The sequence below is a fragment of the Morone saxatilis genome, unplaced genomic scaffold, assembly GCF_004916995.1.
Source record: "Morone saxatilis isolate NCDOM2014 unplaced genomic scaffold, NCSU_SB_2.0 Contig24, whole genome shotgun sequence".
Taxonomy (NCBI): Eukaryota; Metazoa; Chordata; class Actinopteri; family Moronidae; genus Morone; species Morone saxatilis.
The window spans coordinates 3180625-3198577 of NW_023339807.1; the positions used below are offsets into that span (position 1 = coordinate 3180625).

Sequence of the window (17953 nt, forward strand, 5' to 3'; positions counted from 1 at the left end):
ACATCTTATATCATTTATAATAATATAGATTGTTGATTGATTAGAAAAAAGTATAATTTGTATGTGAGCATCCCTTTTTCTCAGTTTTTTCTCATCACAAATGAAATACTTGTTAGGGACCGAGCCAGCAGGGAGGCCCTATTGTATCTCTAGGAATTATTATTTATTGCACTTCGACTGCATATTTGGCGGCTGCGACATGCTCGAAAGCTCATGGAAATTGGCACAAAATTCAAACATGGCAAAAACTCACGTATGCAATTGTCCCCGTGCCCGCCAGAATCAGCCCTCAAGACGCGTAAGGCCGACATGTACGAAAATCGGTACGCATGTGTATCGTGATAAAAGAAGCAGAAAAGCCTCTTGGACCCATACCTCAAACCCAACAGGAAGTCGGCCATTTTGGATTTTGTGGTCATTTCTGGCGATTTGCACACGTTGTATTTATCGGATCGGGAATTTATCAGATCGACTTCAAATTTAATCAGCGAAATTTAAAGACATTCACGATAAAAAGTTGTGTTTTTTACGTCATTCCGTCGACTAGCGTGCCCGTGGCGTGGTGTCCAATTTCGATGATTCGCCATGAAAGAGGAATTTGTCATAACTTCTGGGTACATGATCCGATGTTTGATAAGAGTCCTGCCCTGAACACGTCTATGTGATAATATTCAGTAATAGTGAGAGCGCCACCTAGTGGCAACAGGAAGTATCACGTTTTATACTTTCAATGTTTACTCCTAGCAGGATGATCAGATCCAGCTGAAATTTACTTATGAAATGCAAAACACATTGTTGATGAATGTGATGAGTGGGCGTGTCTGTGGCGTGGCTTAGAAATTTTTATGCTACCGCCACAAAAAACACGAGTTTGCTATAACTTGAGTGTACATTGTCCATTGGGCTCCAAACGTCCTGAACACATCTATGTGATAATATTCAGATATAGTGAAAGTGCCACCTACTGGCATCAGGAAGTAAGTGTTGTGTGGCGATTTTTAACTGATTTACGCGAATTTCTCATGTCGGGGTCTGCATGCGTTACGACGGCACGACACGACCACAGCACACCACGAGTTGCGTGGAGTGCGAGGGCCCGTTCATCGCTGCTTGCAGCTTTAATGTTGTATTTGTGTTGCTTGCAGTTTTTTGACAGCAGTCAGGATGTAATAAATAAATACTATATACTCTGAGTTGTTGTGAAATCTGAATGGGCATATTGGCTGGCATTGTAGCACTGTATTATATAAAGTCTCTCAACACCTTTTCCCCACGGAATGGAAACATCCCTGTGAGTGCATGGCCTCAATGTGCAGTATTATAACTGTTGTGACAGTGCTGAAGTAGCTATCGGACCACTGTCTCTCACATCTGTCGGCCATATTTGTTCATAACCTATTTGTGAGCAGCATCCTTCATAGATCTATTTTTTAGTTGTCCACAGCAGTGAGCTGTAGCAGTGGTGTCGGGGCATTTGTCTGTAAATAACTTGTGTTATCACACATACCATTTCATATAAATTCCATCTCTCGCATTTCAGTTTCTGTTTTTCCTACTGCCTCATTATCTTTGTATGACACTATGTTTAGTCTCTACACAGCAATATACAGTTTTAAACCGTAAGCTTCAGTGGAAATTGATTTGGTGTACATCAATAAATATCAACTAAATTTAAAATCTATGTAAGCTGAGATAAGAAGAATGAAAGAAAAATGCAGCCGATGACGAATTGTATCTTTAAATCAGAACACTGATAATCTACTGAACATTCAATCAAGTAGTGTGGTGTGGGCAAGCCTGTATTTTAAGTTTAACATAAAGTTTTGATGGGATTCTAATGACTAATTTATGTCTGTGGTTTAAGTGATCATTCATTTTCCGGTTCTGTCTGTTCAATGTAAACCCCAGGAAAGCTTTTCCACCAAAAATAGCCTTTAAAAACATCAACATTTGACATGTGTGTTCTGCACTTTCTTCTACGATGAGCTTAAATTGGCTGATTAAATCAGGGTCAGGCTCTACTCGCCAACAGTCCTCTTCAGTCTTCTGCTGCCCTCTCCCCTCTGCACTGCTTTCCTGTTTACTTCTGCTCCACTCTATCTCAGTCAATTTTTTTGTGCTCATCTCCTTCTGGCTCTCTACCTGTTGCCTCCTACTCTTTCCTCTGAGGCTCTTTGATCTCAGTTCAGCTGCAAACACTTTTTTAATGCAGTGCACATACACAGACAAACACATTTGGCTTTGTGTTTGATTATGTGGTGTACTTTTCTCTCCGTTTCAACCAGGACTGTATTGGTAAGTCTGTTGATACAACATGTGTCACAATATAGGGGTACAATTCAATATATTGCAATATATTTCAATATATTGCAATCTTTGCATGTAAACTATTATAGTCAATATCAATATAGTATCACAAGACATAATATTGTGATATTTAAGTGTATCTAGTTTCCTACACCCTTACTTTCGACCCTATTTCCACCTGCCTGTAAGATCTACCCTCAGCAGTGGGGTAGTATTAGTACAGAGGAAAGAGAGGCATGAATTTCAGGTCACTGTCAGACAACAGAGTAGAGAGGCAATGCACCTGTAATGTGACTCGACAGCATTAAATTGAAGTAAATTAAATAAATTAAGTTTCCAAATTGAATCCCACTCATCAAGCTTGGATCATAAAACCCTGGTCACCTATAACCTCCTTATCTCTCTCTCTCTCTGCTTTTCTCACACTAGTGGCACTGTATGCCATCAGCGCCGTATATTTTGCCGGCGTAATGGTACGTTTGATGTTGACTCTGACCCCGGTGGTGTGCATGCTGTCGGCGGTGGCTTTCTCCAGCGTCTTTGAACACTACCTGGGAGACGACTTGAAGAGGCAGAGCCCGCCTGCAGAGGACAGCAGCGACGAGGATGACAGGAAGAACGCTGGAAACCTCTACGACAAGGTTAGCAAGGTCCTCACAATGTGTTTCTAAAGTAATGCTGTTACATAACTGTCTTGAATACAAAACTCTTTTCATTAAAAACACAATATACAACGTAAATAACTCACATAGCCTGCACACATAATACCAAAACATTCTTTGAAGCATCAGTATTTTCATATTGATGGTGGATCAGATCACTCTGTGTGAAAGGGATTAATTGTAGTGAAAAACCCTCAGAGAATTATCACCTTCAGCTCTATGGAGCATTTTAGCGTCTTGCAGCTTATTGTTTTCATTTCGCATTAGTAGTAAAGAGTCAGATATTTTTCTCAGGAATTTGTTGTGACCATAACAGATAATAATTAATAGGCATTAACCAGGTAGCCAGAAACACAACTCCAGGTGAAGGCTAAAGAAATAGTTTGCTAACAACTTAATAATGTAGTAATATGTCATTGTTGCATTATCAACTTGTTCCGCTGCCCCAAAATGGCCAAGAAAAATTACACCAATTGATGGGCCAGGATCGGCTGGTTTCATCTTGAACGGCCATGACTGGTGAACTCTGTACAAAAAAGCTCTTTTTTTTTTTTCTCCGGTAGACTAACTTTTTTTGTTTTGAGATTTGTTTAAGTGAGAGAAGGTCCTGACCTGTGCAGTTTTGGACAAAACACAAAAGTGATTCAGTTACAGCTAAAGTGTCAGACATCACATCAAACGTTTGTTCGTGGGTGGTGAGAGCTTGCCATCTTATAATCTCTAACCAAAAGTTCACAATATGTGGACTTACCTAAAATAAATGCATAACATATTACCTTTATAAAAACAAAGTTTTTAAAAATCATTTTCTAAACCCATCTGAAAAGCACTTGCTTTGTTGGATGGATCTCATAGTTTAAAAAACCCCAAAGATTGAAAATAGTGTGTTCTGGTTTCTGTGATAAAACAAAAACTCAAGCTGCATCCTCATTACTCTCCTCCTCCTCCTTCCTCTGGGAAACCAAACAGCGCTGCTGTCCAATGTTTTTGCCATCCTTCTACTGCTTTTCTGCCAAATGAATTCAGTGGGAATAATGCATTACAAACCTATCAGAGGTCTCCTGAAGGGCCACCATAAAACCGCTACAACAGCTAATTCTCTGTCTGAGAACTCTCTCAGCGGGCACAATTAACAGTCTTCCAGTACATTATCAGCTAATTTCTATAGCGCTCCTGTCTTGTTAGTTTCTATAACCTTTATAAATGGTGTCCTGTCGGTGTGTGCTGTCCCCTGCAGGCTGGTAAGGTGCGCAAACACGTCTCAGAGCAGGAGAAGGCCGAGGAGGGCCTGGGCCCCAACATCAAGTCCATAGTCACCATGCTGATGTTGATGCTGCTCATGATGTTTGCCGTCCACTGCACCTGGGTCACCAGCAACGCCTACTCCAGCCCCAGTGTCGTACTGGCATCATACAACCATGATGGGTGAGAATAACAACACAGTGTGTCATATAAACTAAGGTTTTACCAGAATGGATGCTATGTGCTCCAATAACAGTTGAGCAAGCCTCCACCAGAACCCCGGTCAACTTTCTGCTTTCCTCTACTTAGATGTGCTTAGTTGTACTTAGATATGCTATGTGCTAGGCTACTCTGTTGTTGTTGAAAAGACAACCACATTTTGAAAAACGTTAAAAGATCAATTGTTAGCTAGCTACCTAATCTACATTAATCGTTAGCTAACTAGTTACATCTGATAGCCAATGTGATAGCAAAAGGCTAGCTAACAATTGGTGTGCATTAGCTAGCTAGTTAGGTAGCATTTTGCTAACATTAGCTAACTTAAGATGTGATATGTCTTTTATCTTGTAACCATCTTCAAAATGTAGTTGTCTTTTCAACATAGAGCAGCCTAGCACGTAGCATATCTACGTACAGGAAAGGAAAATGTTGACCGAGGTTTCAAAAGGGACGGGGCTTAGGAAGGGTTTTTTATTTTCACCCCCCTCTTGTAGCCATGCAGGTAGTTTTTGTTCTCTTTGGCCAGGTTTTGATGCTGAACCCACCTCTGAGATCCCTGCCTCCACTCTAGTACAGTGGAGTTTTGTCTGCAGTGCTCATCGCACTAAAAAATGACATTTAAAGAATTCAACAGTAGCATCTTTCCAGGAACGGTGCTCCCATTAATCCACAGACCGTGTTGTCATCACTTTCTACTGTAGAAATGTCTCTTTCGGTACAGTGAGACTTTGGGTCCCTGGTCACAGGCTATGGCAGATGGTTTTGCATCTTTGTCTGTGTTAGTTTGCAGTTTGCAGCTAATTCTAAAAATCTGCTGTTGGTTTAAACAACGGAAGATGAAGAGAGGCTCTCTAAATCCTTTCCACACTGACACTCCCCTCCACAGATATCACACAAAATTCTGCAGCGTAATATAATACATATAAAAAACATGATTGGGATATTTCCAACAAGAAATGTTTAAAACAGTCACTTCAAATAAAGGCTGCAGCCCATCCATCTGCATTGTATTGGGGTGGAGGTCTAATATTAATATTATAAAATCTGTGACTTGCCTCACGATTCCCACTGTGTCATCACCCTACCCATCTATAACTTTCTCCACCAGCTCCCGTAATATCCTGGATGACTTCAGGGAGGCCTACTACTGGCTGAGGCAGAACACAGACGAGCATGCCAGAGTGATGTCCTGGTGGGACTACGGCTACCAGATAGCAGGCATGGCCAACAGAACCACGCTGGTGGACAACAACACGTGGAACAACAGTCACATAGCCCTGGTGAGAGCTGCTGTAACTCTAACTGACCACATTGAACTTTGATGAAAACTGATTTAACTATAGCAGTTAATTAAAGGGACACTGCACTGATACACCTGAGGATCAGGGGGAGTACTACTCAGCCTGTGAGAACAGCTGTATAATGTCTACTGTGGTGAGGAGCTTTGTCATGTCGGAGAAAATAACCCTCACAGGGTTATAAGGGATGTTTCGATGTGAAGGTGTGTAGACTATAATTGTACAAAAAATAAATCTAAACCCTGCTGGAACAAATTAGTTTTAAACCTGTAATAACACATTTCTGTCGCCACTTCAGGGCAGGAAAAAAAGGAATGAACACTGACGTATCATTACCTTTTCAGTTCATATGGGAGCAATCCAGCAGTTACAGAGCAACATTATCATTCATATGGACTCTGTTTCAATATTCACTGTCTTTGTGGTTCTGTTGTTGGTTTCTACAAACTCCTGAGGGAAATGCTAAGTGTTTCCCAGCTAGTCTTTAACTGTGTCTGCCAGACAAGCTGAGGGGAGCATTGTCATTGTTTTCACACTGTCATTCGAGACATAGTTGTTATAGAAATATGAATTCTTGCCACTAACTTGGCAGAGACTCCCATAGAAATCAGGGACTGTTTGTGTTATAGCCTTTTTTGTTTCTGTGTGCTACTGGAGACTTTTCTTTTCCTCCGCTCTGCATGGTTACAGAGTTGAACTGTTCCTATGTGGGTATGTTTTCATTTGTTGCCTTGGTGTATTGCACCACCAAGTGGACATAATGTTGAACCACTGCACTGCACTCGAGTATGTCTTTAAGGGGCTCTCCACGGATTCAGTGCTACATTTTCATAAAGAGAAGACTCATTTCCTCATTTTCTATCCTGCACATTGTAAAACTCTTTCCTGTACAGTTTATTTTTTTCTATCTTTATCTTTATGCACCAATGCACCAAGACAAATTCCTGATTCCTGGCTGAGTACTACAGAACTGATCTTGGTGTATGATATGAGTGCCCCTTTCATCTTTATGTACTTTTATTTGTGAGTTTTCCTGAACGGAAATGTCTCTGTGTCCCTACAGGTGGGCAAAGCCATGTCGTCCAATGAGACTGCAGCGTATGAAATCATGAGGTCACTGGATGTTGACTACGTCCTGATCATCTTCGGAGGGGTGATTGGTTATTCAGGCGATGACATCAACAAGTTCCTGTGGATGGTGCGCATCGCAGAAGGGGAGCACCCCAGGGACATCAGGGTGAGAGAGACGTCACACATACTGTATTTCAGGCACTTTAGCGGGTAACAGGAGAGCATTAGAAGGTGAGCGTGCTGCAGTGGTTAAATATTTACTGCAGAGGGAGAGGTAGGCCTGCAAAGTGGAATCATATGAATGTTTGATGTGCTCTCTGACAAAGGAAAATCCAGGATCAGTAACCAAGTGTGCTTTTAGTTGTTTCCCTGCAAGTTCACTTATTCTCCCTCCATCTGTCTCCCTGTCTACCTGTCAACCCAGGAAAGTGACTACTTTACCCCGCAGGGAGAGTTCAGAGTGGACAAAGCTGGTTCCCCCACCCTGCTCAACTGCCTTATGTACAAAATGTCTTACTACCGCTTTGGAGAAATGCAGGTATGTCCTCATTAATAACCGTCCTGCAGCGAACTGAATGCAAAGACCACTGTGTTATTACAACGAGCTGTTCTCAAAGGCACTAACAGGATTTTAGACATTAACAACTTTATCTGTCCTCATTTCTGTTTAGCTGGACTTCCGGACGCCACCAGGCTTCGACCGAACACGCAACGCCGAGATTGGCAACAAGGACATAAAGCTGAAGCACCTGGAGGAAGCCTTCACTTCAGAGCACTGGTTGGTCAGGATTTATAAGGTGAAAAAGCTGGAGAACAGAGACCGCGTAGAGCACAAGCTGCGGAGCACTGATGCCACTAAGCAGAAGTACACCACCAAAAAGGTAAGCTGGGACTTCAAACACTGGACTGTGTCTAGTTCTCTGCCTATTCCACCAGGCCTTCTACACAATGCTTGTGATTAGTTTCAGAGTGACTCAATGCGTGGCTGGTTTAACTTTGATGAAAGCTGTGAGATGTACGAGAAGGAAGTCAGAATCCGGTCACTTTTTAGCCCCAATCCTAAAAACAAACAAATAGGAAACAATTTAACTACGCAGCCTACTAACTTACAGCCTTATGTGCACTGTGTGGTAGAGACAAACAGAAACAAAAGACATTATTCAGATATGATTAGGTAATGAGTGCTGAACAACCTCCAAACTGCTGTTTCAAAGCTGATGTTTGAACCTCGTCATCTGATGTTGACTTGGCAGTAGGCAAGAATCTAACGAGCTGAAGTTAGGGACTGTCTTAAAAGTGAAAATGCTTTTCAGATTTCTTTCACTAGCTCTTTTATTTTTACGTTTGGTGTGATCCCAGTACAGATATTTTTGTGAGAAACTGAGGTGGTTACTGAAGAGTACTTGATTTTTACTCCAGTATGTTTTTGGTCGTGTTCCCCTCTGCAGACAGCCAAGAGGAAGCGTGGATACATCAAGAACAAGCTTTCCCTCAAGAAGGGCAAGAAACTGACCAAGAAATCTTTATAGAAAGTCTACCACCAACAGAGGCACATTGTGGACGGGAGAGAGGAGAAATCTTAAACACAAAACTTTCAACAAAAACCGAGCAGCAACAGTAAATCCACCAGTCAAGATGAATAAGGAACACCAGAGGTTCTCCAGAGCCCTGTCATCCCGCGAGTCCTCACCCGGAGGTCAAAGGCTGCAAATCTTACCATCACCTAGGAGAACGCGTTGAACCCCAGCTGACCTTTGACCTGGATAAGCGGGGGGTCAAGGAGGCGGAGAACGGGAGATGTTGGGCTAGTCCGAGACCCTCCCCACGCTGGTTTTAACCTGAGGAACTGTGACCTTTGACCCGCTTTTCTTTTTGTACTTGATCGTGATAGGAGAGAGAGAGAGGGAGCAAGAGAGATTAGCCGTCCCTAATCCAGGGACTCCGCTTGGGACTGCTCTATGTATTGCATCATTCAGAAGACACCCCACTTTCCTATCATGCCCCCAATCCAGCGCCGCAACCCTAGACCAATGACAGGTCGACCCACATGGTGTTATCCCCTCGTTGGAGTTTATTCAGTTCTTGATAAATAATCAGTTTGATGGGAAAGGAGAGAAACAGGAAACAGCTACAGCGGCTTTCAGAGGTGTGAGATTGTGCTTCGATGCTTCTGGAAGGTCCAGGTGTTGGAAAATACTCAGTGGTCTGTTTTTATGTGTTTCATTTCCTTTACACTCTCCTTAGAATCTGTTATTAACAGGAGTGCATGTACTCGTATGTGCCAACCAGGAGAGGCCATCACTCTTCACACAACCTCACTGCTGCGCTGACAGGACATATCAGCTTAGAACCACACCTACTTAATGGAAAATCCACTTCATTACCACTTGGTCTTGTGTTTTTGTAGTTTCTATTATCACATTGTAGGGCTTGGGTCCACAAGGTGTTCTTTTTTTCTGACAGAAAAGCGCTGGCAGGATGCAGGGGAGGGCTGGGAGGGACAATAATACAATATTCTGACAGATCCTGACAATTGGCTATTAACTTAACAAACAACTGCAGACAAAACAGGGGGAAACATCGCTTTTCAGCTTTTTCTACATTTAACTTGAGCTGTAGTCAACTCCCTTCACTTCACCTGGTTCAGTGTCCACCGCAGCCCAGTGAGGAAACCAAAATCAGGAAACAGGTTTTCTGTTTTTTTATCCATTTCTAAATGGTAGTCAGTAAACAGCTTGTTTCCAAATTTTGTTTTTCTCATTTCAAAACAAATACCCGTTGGCTGCACACTGCACTGACTGTATCTGTCAGACGAGCAGAGGACAGACCAACTAGCGCAGCCATAAATCCCAGCAAAGCATAGACTCTCAGAATAGTTTTTTTCTGTCTGACATATCATAGAGCTCAGAACAGACACACGGCTACAAGCTTCTCCATTTTATTGGTTACCTGGGTGACAAGTCCCCCTTCTATAATATTATCAGTTGCCTGAAAATGAGCGACAGTGATGACACCACCTCCTGTCTGAAAAGAGGCCGGTCGCAGCTCTTTTTCTGTAGGTGACCGCATGCCGCTCAGTAAAGAACACTATGTGGACACAAGCCCTCACTCCAGGTAATTGCTGAGACCTCAGAAACACAGCGGCATCAGTAAAAACAAGTCAGACCGGCCCAGAAACACGAGCAGTCAACAGGTTAGACAAACCCAACTGGAACAGATTTACTTCCTGGTTCAACTTTGATCCACTCTATTCGCCAAAGTGGAGCTCTTGTTTCTTGCTCTCTGACACTTTGTTGCAGTGACGTCACCAACATATCTCAGCAGTGACCTAAAAGAGTACAATATTACCATAAGTGATAGAAAGGATGGATAAATCTATGACAAAGACCCAAGTTGTAATAAAGCAGATTTCTCCTGTAAAACCTGTATCATTCAAACACTGCTGAGCAGGCCTACCAGAGACCCCCAGTGTATTCACATTAGCTTTGTTTAAGATGCTTTAGGGAAGCCATGAACCCAGCTCTCCATTTTATCACTTGATTCCTGAATTAATATGTTGCTCACACACTAGCAGTGCACGCATGTTTCTGAGCTTCAGGGGGAGAAAGTGAATGTTTAAAGTAGCAGTGAAATGCGTGTGTTTGTGTGAGTGTGTGCTGTCTGTTTGTTTTTAATGATAGCTCTGGCTGCAATCTGGACTGAGAATTGCGAGTCAGTACCACTTTAAAGTAACGGGGCCCACGTGCTTGCTTTTTGTTGCTAGCACCATATGCTGACGGGATGTCTGTCACGTCTGCCAGCGTGATCATTAAAAAGCCATTAGATGTGTAGCGCCCCTTCACTCCAATCTGAACCCCTTTGAGCTGCCGGTGCCCAGGAGCATTCAAACAATGTGAATGGAAAGCAGCAGCGCGTCAGGAGCAGTGTCTGCTGTTAGTGTGTCACCAGTCCACCTGATTCCCTTTGATCTCCTGTCAAATGTCCCACTGCACTCTGTACATAGCAGACTGCTTCTCCCTTCACATACAGTAACAGCATCAAACACTCTGCTCCCGCTGCTTATTCCCTCATGAATTCCTCTGAGCTGTCAGCAGCAGGAGGCTTTGTTGACTTGCAGAGGGTTAAAACATTACACTCTAGTGCTTCGCTCTAATTTCCACCGTTTTCTCATCTATAGTTCTGTCATGCAACCGGTGGCATAAAAGTGGCTATTTCTTACATCGTATGTGATTATATTTTGATTTAAAGTATAATTTGTTCCCTCTGTTTCCCTATGATTTAATCCGCCTTATTCTTGTTTCTTGAAGATATTCCAAGGAACTAGTGATTCTGTTGTGAGCTTTTTGTCAGAAGAATGCCAACTTAAGCAAATCCAGGTGGAGAGGATAGCACTGGCCTTAACAGGAAAAAAAAATGTACAAAAAAAATTCATATCGTTTCCAGAGCTCGACAGTCGGTGAGTGTATTTATTACATGGACGATGGAGGCTGCGGTGACTAAAGCGAGCGTAGCGTCCTATCAAGAAATGCAAGGATTTTATTTCGTTTTTGATTTTCTAAGTCAAGGTTTCTTCCATCAATTGTAATGATCTGGATGCAGGTGTGAGAATGAAACATGCCTTTTTGAATAAAGAGGTTGAAATAACACTGTTTTTATTTCTTTTAGTATTCTCAGTGTATGTTTAACATCCACTTACTGTATATTTAAAATGCTTCTTTCCCACTGCACTGAGCTTTAGTTCAATGTCCTGTAGCAGTGTTACCAATGCTACTAATTAAGGCTCTGTTCCATTTAGTGTCACAACAGCAGCACTCTGACTCTGTTTGACCTGAATGGAACAGAGCCTTAATTAGTACCATTAGTAACATCTGTGCTTACCGACCATTTCATGTCAAAATGGCTGCCGATGGGAAGGTTGTTAGTTTTGAAGGTGGTCATAAACCAATCAACAGACACAGTGAAAAGAGAGCTTACAATACAGGATGTAATAATGTTTTATATTTCAAATGTTACAGCCACAAACAGTCTAAAAATGCACACAATAAAAACAAATACACATTTTTTTAAAAATCATACAACTGCATTGACAAGAATGCATCGTTTCTACATAAACTTGCAGCTCCTTTGCCGAAGCTAGAATATATTCATACATCCAATACGTGACTGAATGTATTAAAAATTCTACAGTGAGCAGTTCCACGCTAACTTGCAAACACACTTACAGTTCTGACGACACCACAGAGATACAGATGAGCGGGAGCAATGAAAGGATCGTAACGTATGAGGCAGGTAGTTGAATCCATAGATCAGGAGGAGGAGAGAGGAGCAATGTCAAGACAGCAGGAGTTACTGGGACTAACTGGTCATTGCAGGGTCTTTTCTGACGGACAAGATTGCTTTACCGTGGTAAGGTAAGTGGAAGGCACCAAGAACACAGGAAAAATGATTCAAAGTTTGTCACTGTTTGGATTCCACCAGACGAGATTTCAATATTAAACTTTTTATCAAACGTTTAAAAAAAGTCAATTTTTTTTTTCCAAAGGTAGCTGAGCTAATTCACGTCGATCACCCGGCAGATTGACGAGTGTAAAATTAGGTGAGAAACCAAAGTAATAATTTCTTACCAATAATCAATCAACCTAGTTTGTACCTGGTGTTGCCTGGTTTCCATTGGTCAGATTAAGTTGCATAGTTTGAGTGAACTGAGTGCCAACCAGATGTTTTGAGGAGCACCTTGACACAGCGCCGGCCTTGCTCCCGTGTTTGACTGCAGAAATCTCTGGACGAATCTCCCTAACTACTGCTCATCTTATGTTTAATGAAAAAGGACTACACATAGAACCCCGCTGGTGCTTTTCCACGTTTTAGCCCATTAACTACAAATCTGCTGAGGTTTCCATTTCTGTGAGCTTTTTAAAGGTTCACCAAAGCTTTCTATACAGCTGTCCATTCATTTCAGTACTGAATTAAGTCGAGGGTTAGCGTATAGGTAAAAAATGTCTGTGGGATTTAATACAAACTGACAATTTGCAGAGACTCCGTTTGTTTGAGGTAGGTCATTATCATAGTGAACATTACATTATCTGTTCTGCGCTGTGAGCTGGGGCACTCCTGATGTTGGTGCATTCAAGAGCCGGCCCCTTCAGGAAGCTGGGATCACAACAGCGAACGCAAATTTAACCAATCCCTGTGAATCCCAGTTTGTCCAATCAGCGCAGTTCGCTGTGAGTTTCACCAGCCAGCAGTTGACCAAACTCACTTCCTTGTTTTGGTTGTGATGCTGCAGACATGTAAAACTCGAACATTTACCAACACAAATTACTGCTAAAGACTGCAAAGCAACTCCCTGATGTTCAGCACGGAAGTGTTTTGCACTGCATGCAATGTTGTGCTGGAACCCAAATCATTTGCACGACAGTATCAATGCACAAAAAAAAAAAAAAAGCCCCAAACATTGCATCTCAACATTTGAGTGTGACTCTGGACACGGGCCAAATGTACATTATCTTTTAAACAAGCTCCTCGTGGGTTTGTCTTTAAGGTTCCATTTTCAGACTATACGCTGTTCCTAAGGCTGAATGAAACCGCAAATGGTGTCGCTGTAGTTGCAGATTGCGACTCTCTCCCTTCACCCTCCACTTCCAAGCACCAACTACGGTGACAGCGAAAGACCCAAATGGCCACATCTGGAGCCAGTTTTTAAGCTACTGTATAAACAGTGTGGTTCAACATGGCTGCTTCCATGGAAGGCAACCCTCTGCGTCTGTAGATATACACAGCTCTTATTTTCAGGGGATCATACACTAATGAAAACACACTTAAGAATACTGTATTCCATTTCTTATTGAGGAGTACAAGCACAAGAGGTGCAATTTAAAAACAGAAAAAAACACAACTATCAAGTGAGTCTGAGGCATATTTACTCAGCCGCAGCTAATGAACACAAAGCTGGTGAAACAAAGTCTCTGTACTATTATCGCTTGGCTAAAGATGGTTCTGTGGAGGAAGAAACAGCACTCTGTAGTATTATTTTGATGTTTGAAGAAATAAAAGCAGTGCACTGTCTTCTTCATAAAAGACCAGCAGAGTGGTGTGTCTTTCTCTACATAAACAATCTAAGTGATGGCCTGTTGGCGTCAGCCGCTGCAGAGCTGTTTATCAGATGTGAAACGTGGTCAGGCGTGGTCAGTTTGCGGGCAGCGGTGGCCTAAAGGTTAGAGAAGCGAGCTTGTGAGTGGAAGACAGGATAAATCTGAGTGGGGAAAGTGGAAATAAAACAAGGGAATCAAGATGCTCATTGTGATGGATTTCTTATTCGAGCTATTTGAATCTCTGCAAGTTGAGTTTTACAGTGTACTAAAAGGAATGGAACAGTCGGTAGAATCAAGCACAGGCTATTTGTAGTCAGTGGGCTAAGACATGGAAAAATACTGGCACCGTCCTTTAAAGAAAGCTACAGGATGGACAGGCTGCACAGTGTGGATGAACTCCAGACAGCGACTGTTTATAATACACTGCCTGTTAATCTGACCCCTGTTCCTATTCGTCGGTACTATGAAAGATTTTACCGTTAACGTTCCCTTCTGCCACAGAGGTTAATGACAGTCTTACACTGCACCGCCCACAGTTAGTCCTCCTCGTCCTCCTCGTCCCCTCCAAATGACAGAAGGCTGTTATTTTTCACTTTCTTCCCAGACTTCACCTCCTTCTTCTCTTCCTCCTCCTTTTCTTTCTCCTTCTCCTTCTCCCCTCCATCACTCTTCTTCTTTTTGCTGGAGCTCGCCGTGATGCCCTGGAATTTGTCTGAAGAGGAGCGCTTGGCCGGCTTCTTGAAGAGGATTTTGCCATCGGGAGGAGGTTCATCGTCTGTGGGCGAGATGGTGGTGTGTGATTCATAAAAAAAACAGAGTGTGAAGCACTTTTCATCAGACACTCACTGCTGCCTTGACAAAATACACCTTCATTCAAGTGTATCAGCAGTGATGGGATTAAACCGCCCCCCCCCCCTTTTACATAGTATCATGTTAAAGAATTGAACTTACACTGTAAACCAAAACTGTTCTAGTTGTTGCTGAGAGCTATTGTAGATCACAGCGCACTCTGCTGGATACACTTTGCACTGACACCAATATATTAAGCATTTTTTGCATTATATACCAGGGAAATGGGATTCCATATTCCCATTAGGAATGACTATATATATATATAATTAGCTGCTTCTCACGGCCGATACTGATGAGATAACGGATCATTTGGCATTTTAAAAAGTTCAGAACCTGTAGTTTTTACACAGGTGGTGCAAGGAAGGCTGAGATGTAGTGAGCAAAGAGGGATGTTTAAGACGCATAGCTCTGTTCTAACCCAATTCACCGACAGCAACAACAAACACACTTTGGTTTTATTACGTCATAAAGCTTCTCAAACATTTAGCATTAGCATTCAGCTGATAACAGCAGTCCGCTAATATGGCTCACGCTCACTCAGCCTTACCTCCAGTACGCTTCTCCTCCTTCATCTTCTTCACGTCGTCTGCGGAAAGGTCTCCACCTTTTAGGACTACAACCTGAGGTAACTCGTCCTCCCGGTCGCTCCCGCTGTCATCATCCAGCGTCGGCATCACCTGGCGCTGAGAATCAAACACACAGTGGAGAACAGTCAGAGAACATTCAGAGAACATTCAGAGAACAGTCAGAGAACATTCAGACAGTAAACACAGAGCCAGGTTCTGGCGGGCCCGTCAGCGGAACCTCTGGAGGTGAACTTAGAGAAGTACTTTAAGTGATCTATAGAGATGTTACCATGTGTTAGTGTGCTAAGAATGTTTAATGGAAGAATATGGATGTGATTTTATTGCTTACTTTTCGGTTAAGTCACTCTTAATTGTCGTCTTCCAATATGTATTCATTTATTATTACTATATTATCTAATTATGTATTTGTACGGCTTTTCTTTGTGTGTATTATACTGCTGCCGTGTTGAACGTGGAGCCGCGGACGCCTCAGTGTTCTATAGCTTTTATAGATTTGTGTCCGTTAAAAATGACAATAAAGTTTGAAAACAAAGAAAAGAAAGAGACAAAGAGGTTTCTCCAGCAGACATCCAGCTCCATCCAGCTCCATTCACTGCGCTGCGTGAGGGCAGCACGCTGCTCACTGCTTCAGCGTCTCAGTGAAAGACTCCACCAGCACTGCCACTGAAACCAGTACAATACAACAGAAAGCTGCTAGAACACAGAACATAGAACATAGAACACAGCTAACGTTAAGGCTCATACACTCTAATGAGCTGCCCTTATCCCCGTTCCCGGGCTGCTAACTAGCTCACACGTAGCCAGAACTAGCCGGAGCAGCTCACCTTAGTGTCAACAGTCGGTCCTTCTTTATAGCCAACATCACTCTTAAACTTCTTGAGGAAGGACGGCTCCTCTGGCTTCACCCATGACACTCCACTGGCCTTGTTCTTGTTCATGGTGAACCAGTAACACAGCGCGCGCACACAATGGATTCCGGCCTCAGTAGACGTTCGGGCACCAAAACATCCAATACGTCATTAAGATGTGCCGCTGCAAGTCACATGGCTTCAGGAGCTGCTGCGATTGGTGGATGTGAGACACTGAAGTCAAGATGGCGGAAATGTGATTGGAAACGGGATTTCGCCTTCAAACTAAAATCGGGCATTAGTCGGAGGCAAAAAACAAAAAACGGGTCACTTCATTATTGTTTTCAGTTATCGAAAACGCCTAAAGAATATTCATATGGTAGTGATTTGCCATAAGCTTAATGGATCTTGACCAGATAATTCGTATTTGGGAGAAGCTGTTTGGCTAATAAACGATGTGGCATCTTTCATGAATAAAAGTGCACCGAAGGCGACATTTTCGCAACAGCGGCCACAATGACAAACAAGTATTATTATTTACTGCCTAAAATACACGAGTTAAAGGTTTGGGCTTTGTAGCTATCAGGCCTGCTGTAAAGTGTTCACTAACTTTGTCAGGCAGGTTTTTGTTTTGAAAGTTTCTACCACCCTCCATATCCGGCGTTAGCTCGCAGTCGACCCTGCTGTCAGTGGGACTGCCTGGTGTGTCACTGTACCGTGTCTCACACTCTGCGGGTATGATTCCAGGGTCTCTTTACGCGTTGTTAGCGGGCTTTCTGGGTGCAGCTGCCTCTCTGTCCGCCAAGCTGTCCCTCGGTGCTGACTACCTGAGAGACATCTGTGAGTCCGGGCTGAGCGGCTGGACTCAAACACACGGCGGAACCACAGCCTGTGACTGGGTAAGACGAGCTTAATACCATACACCCCTCTCTGTCTTTCCTTCACGTTTCATACCGAACACGTGGCTTTTTAAATACATATAAAGTTGTCATAAAAGTAAATGGGACTCCATTATTGAGGATATTCTTGGTTCACTCTGTACTGAAGATCCCCTGCAGATAACACACAGTACACTCTAGTACACACACATTAAAGGAAAACCTGAAGAACCAGATCTCAACACTTATGTAGAACATTTTTCCTTTAATTTGTCACCCATATGTAGCTGACTGCAGCTGTGTGTGTGTGTGTGTGTGTGTGTGTGTGTGTAGCTCCACATCCCCCTGCGGCTGCTGTGTGGAGGCCTGCTGTTCACCTGTAACGCCGTCATGTGGACCTTCTTCTCCAAGGCTCTTCGACACTGCTCCTCCTCAGCCAGGGCCACCGTCTCCACCACGGCATCCAACTTCATCTCCTCAGTAAGCCCCCGGCCTTCCCTCGCTCTTCACCTCTCATTGTTTCACTCTGAACAACAGAGTCTGTGAAAAGACAGGAAAGGTTTCAGTGAAAGCATTCAGACTCTCTGTTTGTGTCCAGGCCGTCCTGGGGAGGGTGATCTTCGGAGAGACCCATGCAGCTCTGTGGTGGGTGGGCATATCTCTCACACTGTGTGGACTGCTCGTACTCCATGGATCCGTGCCTCAGACGCTCCCACAGGGAGAGGAGGAGGGCAGGAAGGACAAGTGATGCAGCTTTGGCTGAGGCATGCAGCCACTGCTCCTCAGGTGCAGACACATCTACCTGTGGCCAGACTCCCTGGGGGAGTAATGATGGATAATGGACTTTCTCAGGTACCTAAAAGTGGAAATGTTGCTCCTAAGTGTCTTATTAAGTGCA

General features: G+C 43.1%; 3 protein-coding genes across 7 annotated transcripts in view; 2 read left to right on the forward strand and 1 right to left on the reverse strand.

Annotated features, from left to right (window-relative positions):
• LOC118335544 (dolichyl-diphosphooligosaccharide--protein glycosyltransferase subunit STT3B) overlaps window positions 1-11443 on the forward strand; it is a 60767-nt gene extending 49324 nt beyond the window's left edge. For all 5 annotated transcript variants that reach the window (XM_035671870.1, XM_035671871.1, XM_035671875.1 and 2 more), the window contains exons 10-16: window positions 2737-2948; window positions 4207-4394; window positions 5539-5710; window positions 6792-6965; window positions 7224-7337; window positions 7471-7680; window positions 8248-11443. In XM_035671870.1, coding sequence (XP_035527763.1) covers window positions 2737-2948; window positions 4207-4394; window positions 5539-5710; window positions 6792-6965; window positions 7224-7337; window positions 7471-7680; window positions 8248-8328 — 1151 coding nt within the window. In that variant the 3' untranslated portion in view covers window positions 8329-11443. The remainder of the gene's footprint in view (window positions 1-2736; window positions 2949-4206; window positions 4395-5538; window positions 5711-6791; window positions 6966-7223; window positions 7338-7470; window positions 7681-8247) is intronic.
• A 333-nt stretch (window positions 11444-11776) lies between these two features.
• Window positions 11777-16355, reverse strand: kiaa1143 (KIAA1143 ortholog). Its single transcript, XM_035671876.1, has 3 exons — window positions 16154-16355; window positions 15290-15425; window positions 11777-14665 (listed from the first exon to the last, which is right to left on the reverse strand). Exons 1-3 carry the CDS (start codon window positions 16265-16267, stop codon window positions 14427-14429), a joined length of 489 nt encoding a protein of 162 aa, XP_035527769.1. The 5' UTR covers window positions 16268-16355; the 3' UTR covers window positions 11777-14426.
• A 78-nt stretch (window positions 16356-16433) lies between these two features.
• On the forward strand, window positions 16434-17947 carry tmem42a (transmembrane protein 42a). The gene is made up of 3 exons (XM_035671877.1): window positions 16434-17076; window positions 17389-17535; window positions 17654-17947. The coding sequence occupies exons 1-3, from the start codon at window positions 16915-16917 to the stop codon at window positions 17801-17803; spliced, it is 459 nt and encodes a 152-aa protein (XP_035527770.1). The 5' UTR covers window positions 16434-16914; the 3' UTR covers window positions 17804-17947.
• The last annotated feature ends 6 nt before the right edge of the window (window positions 17948-17953 follow it).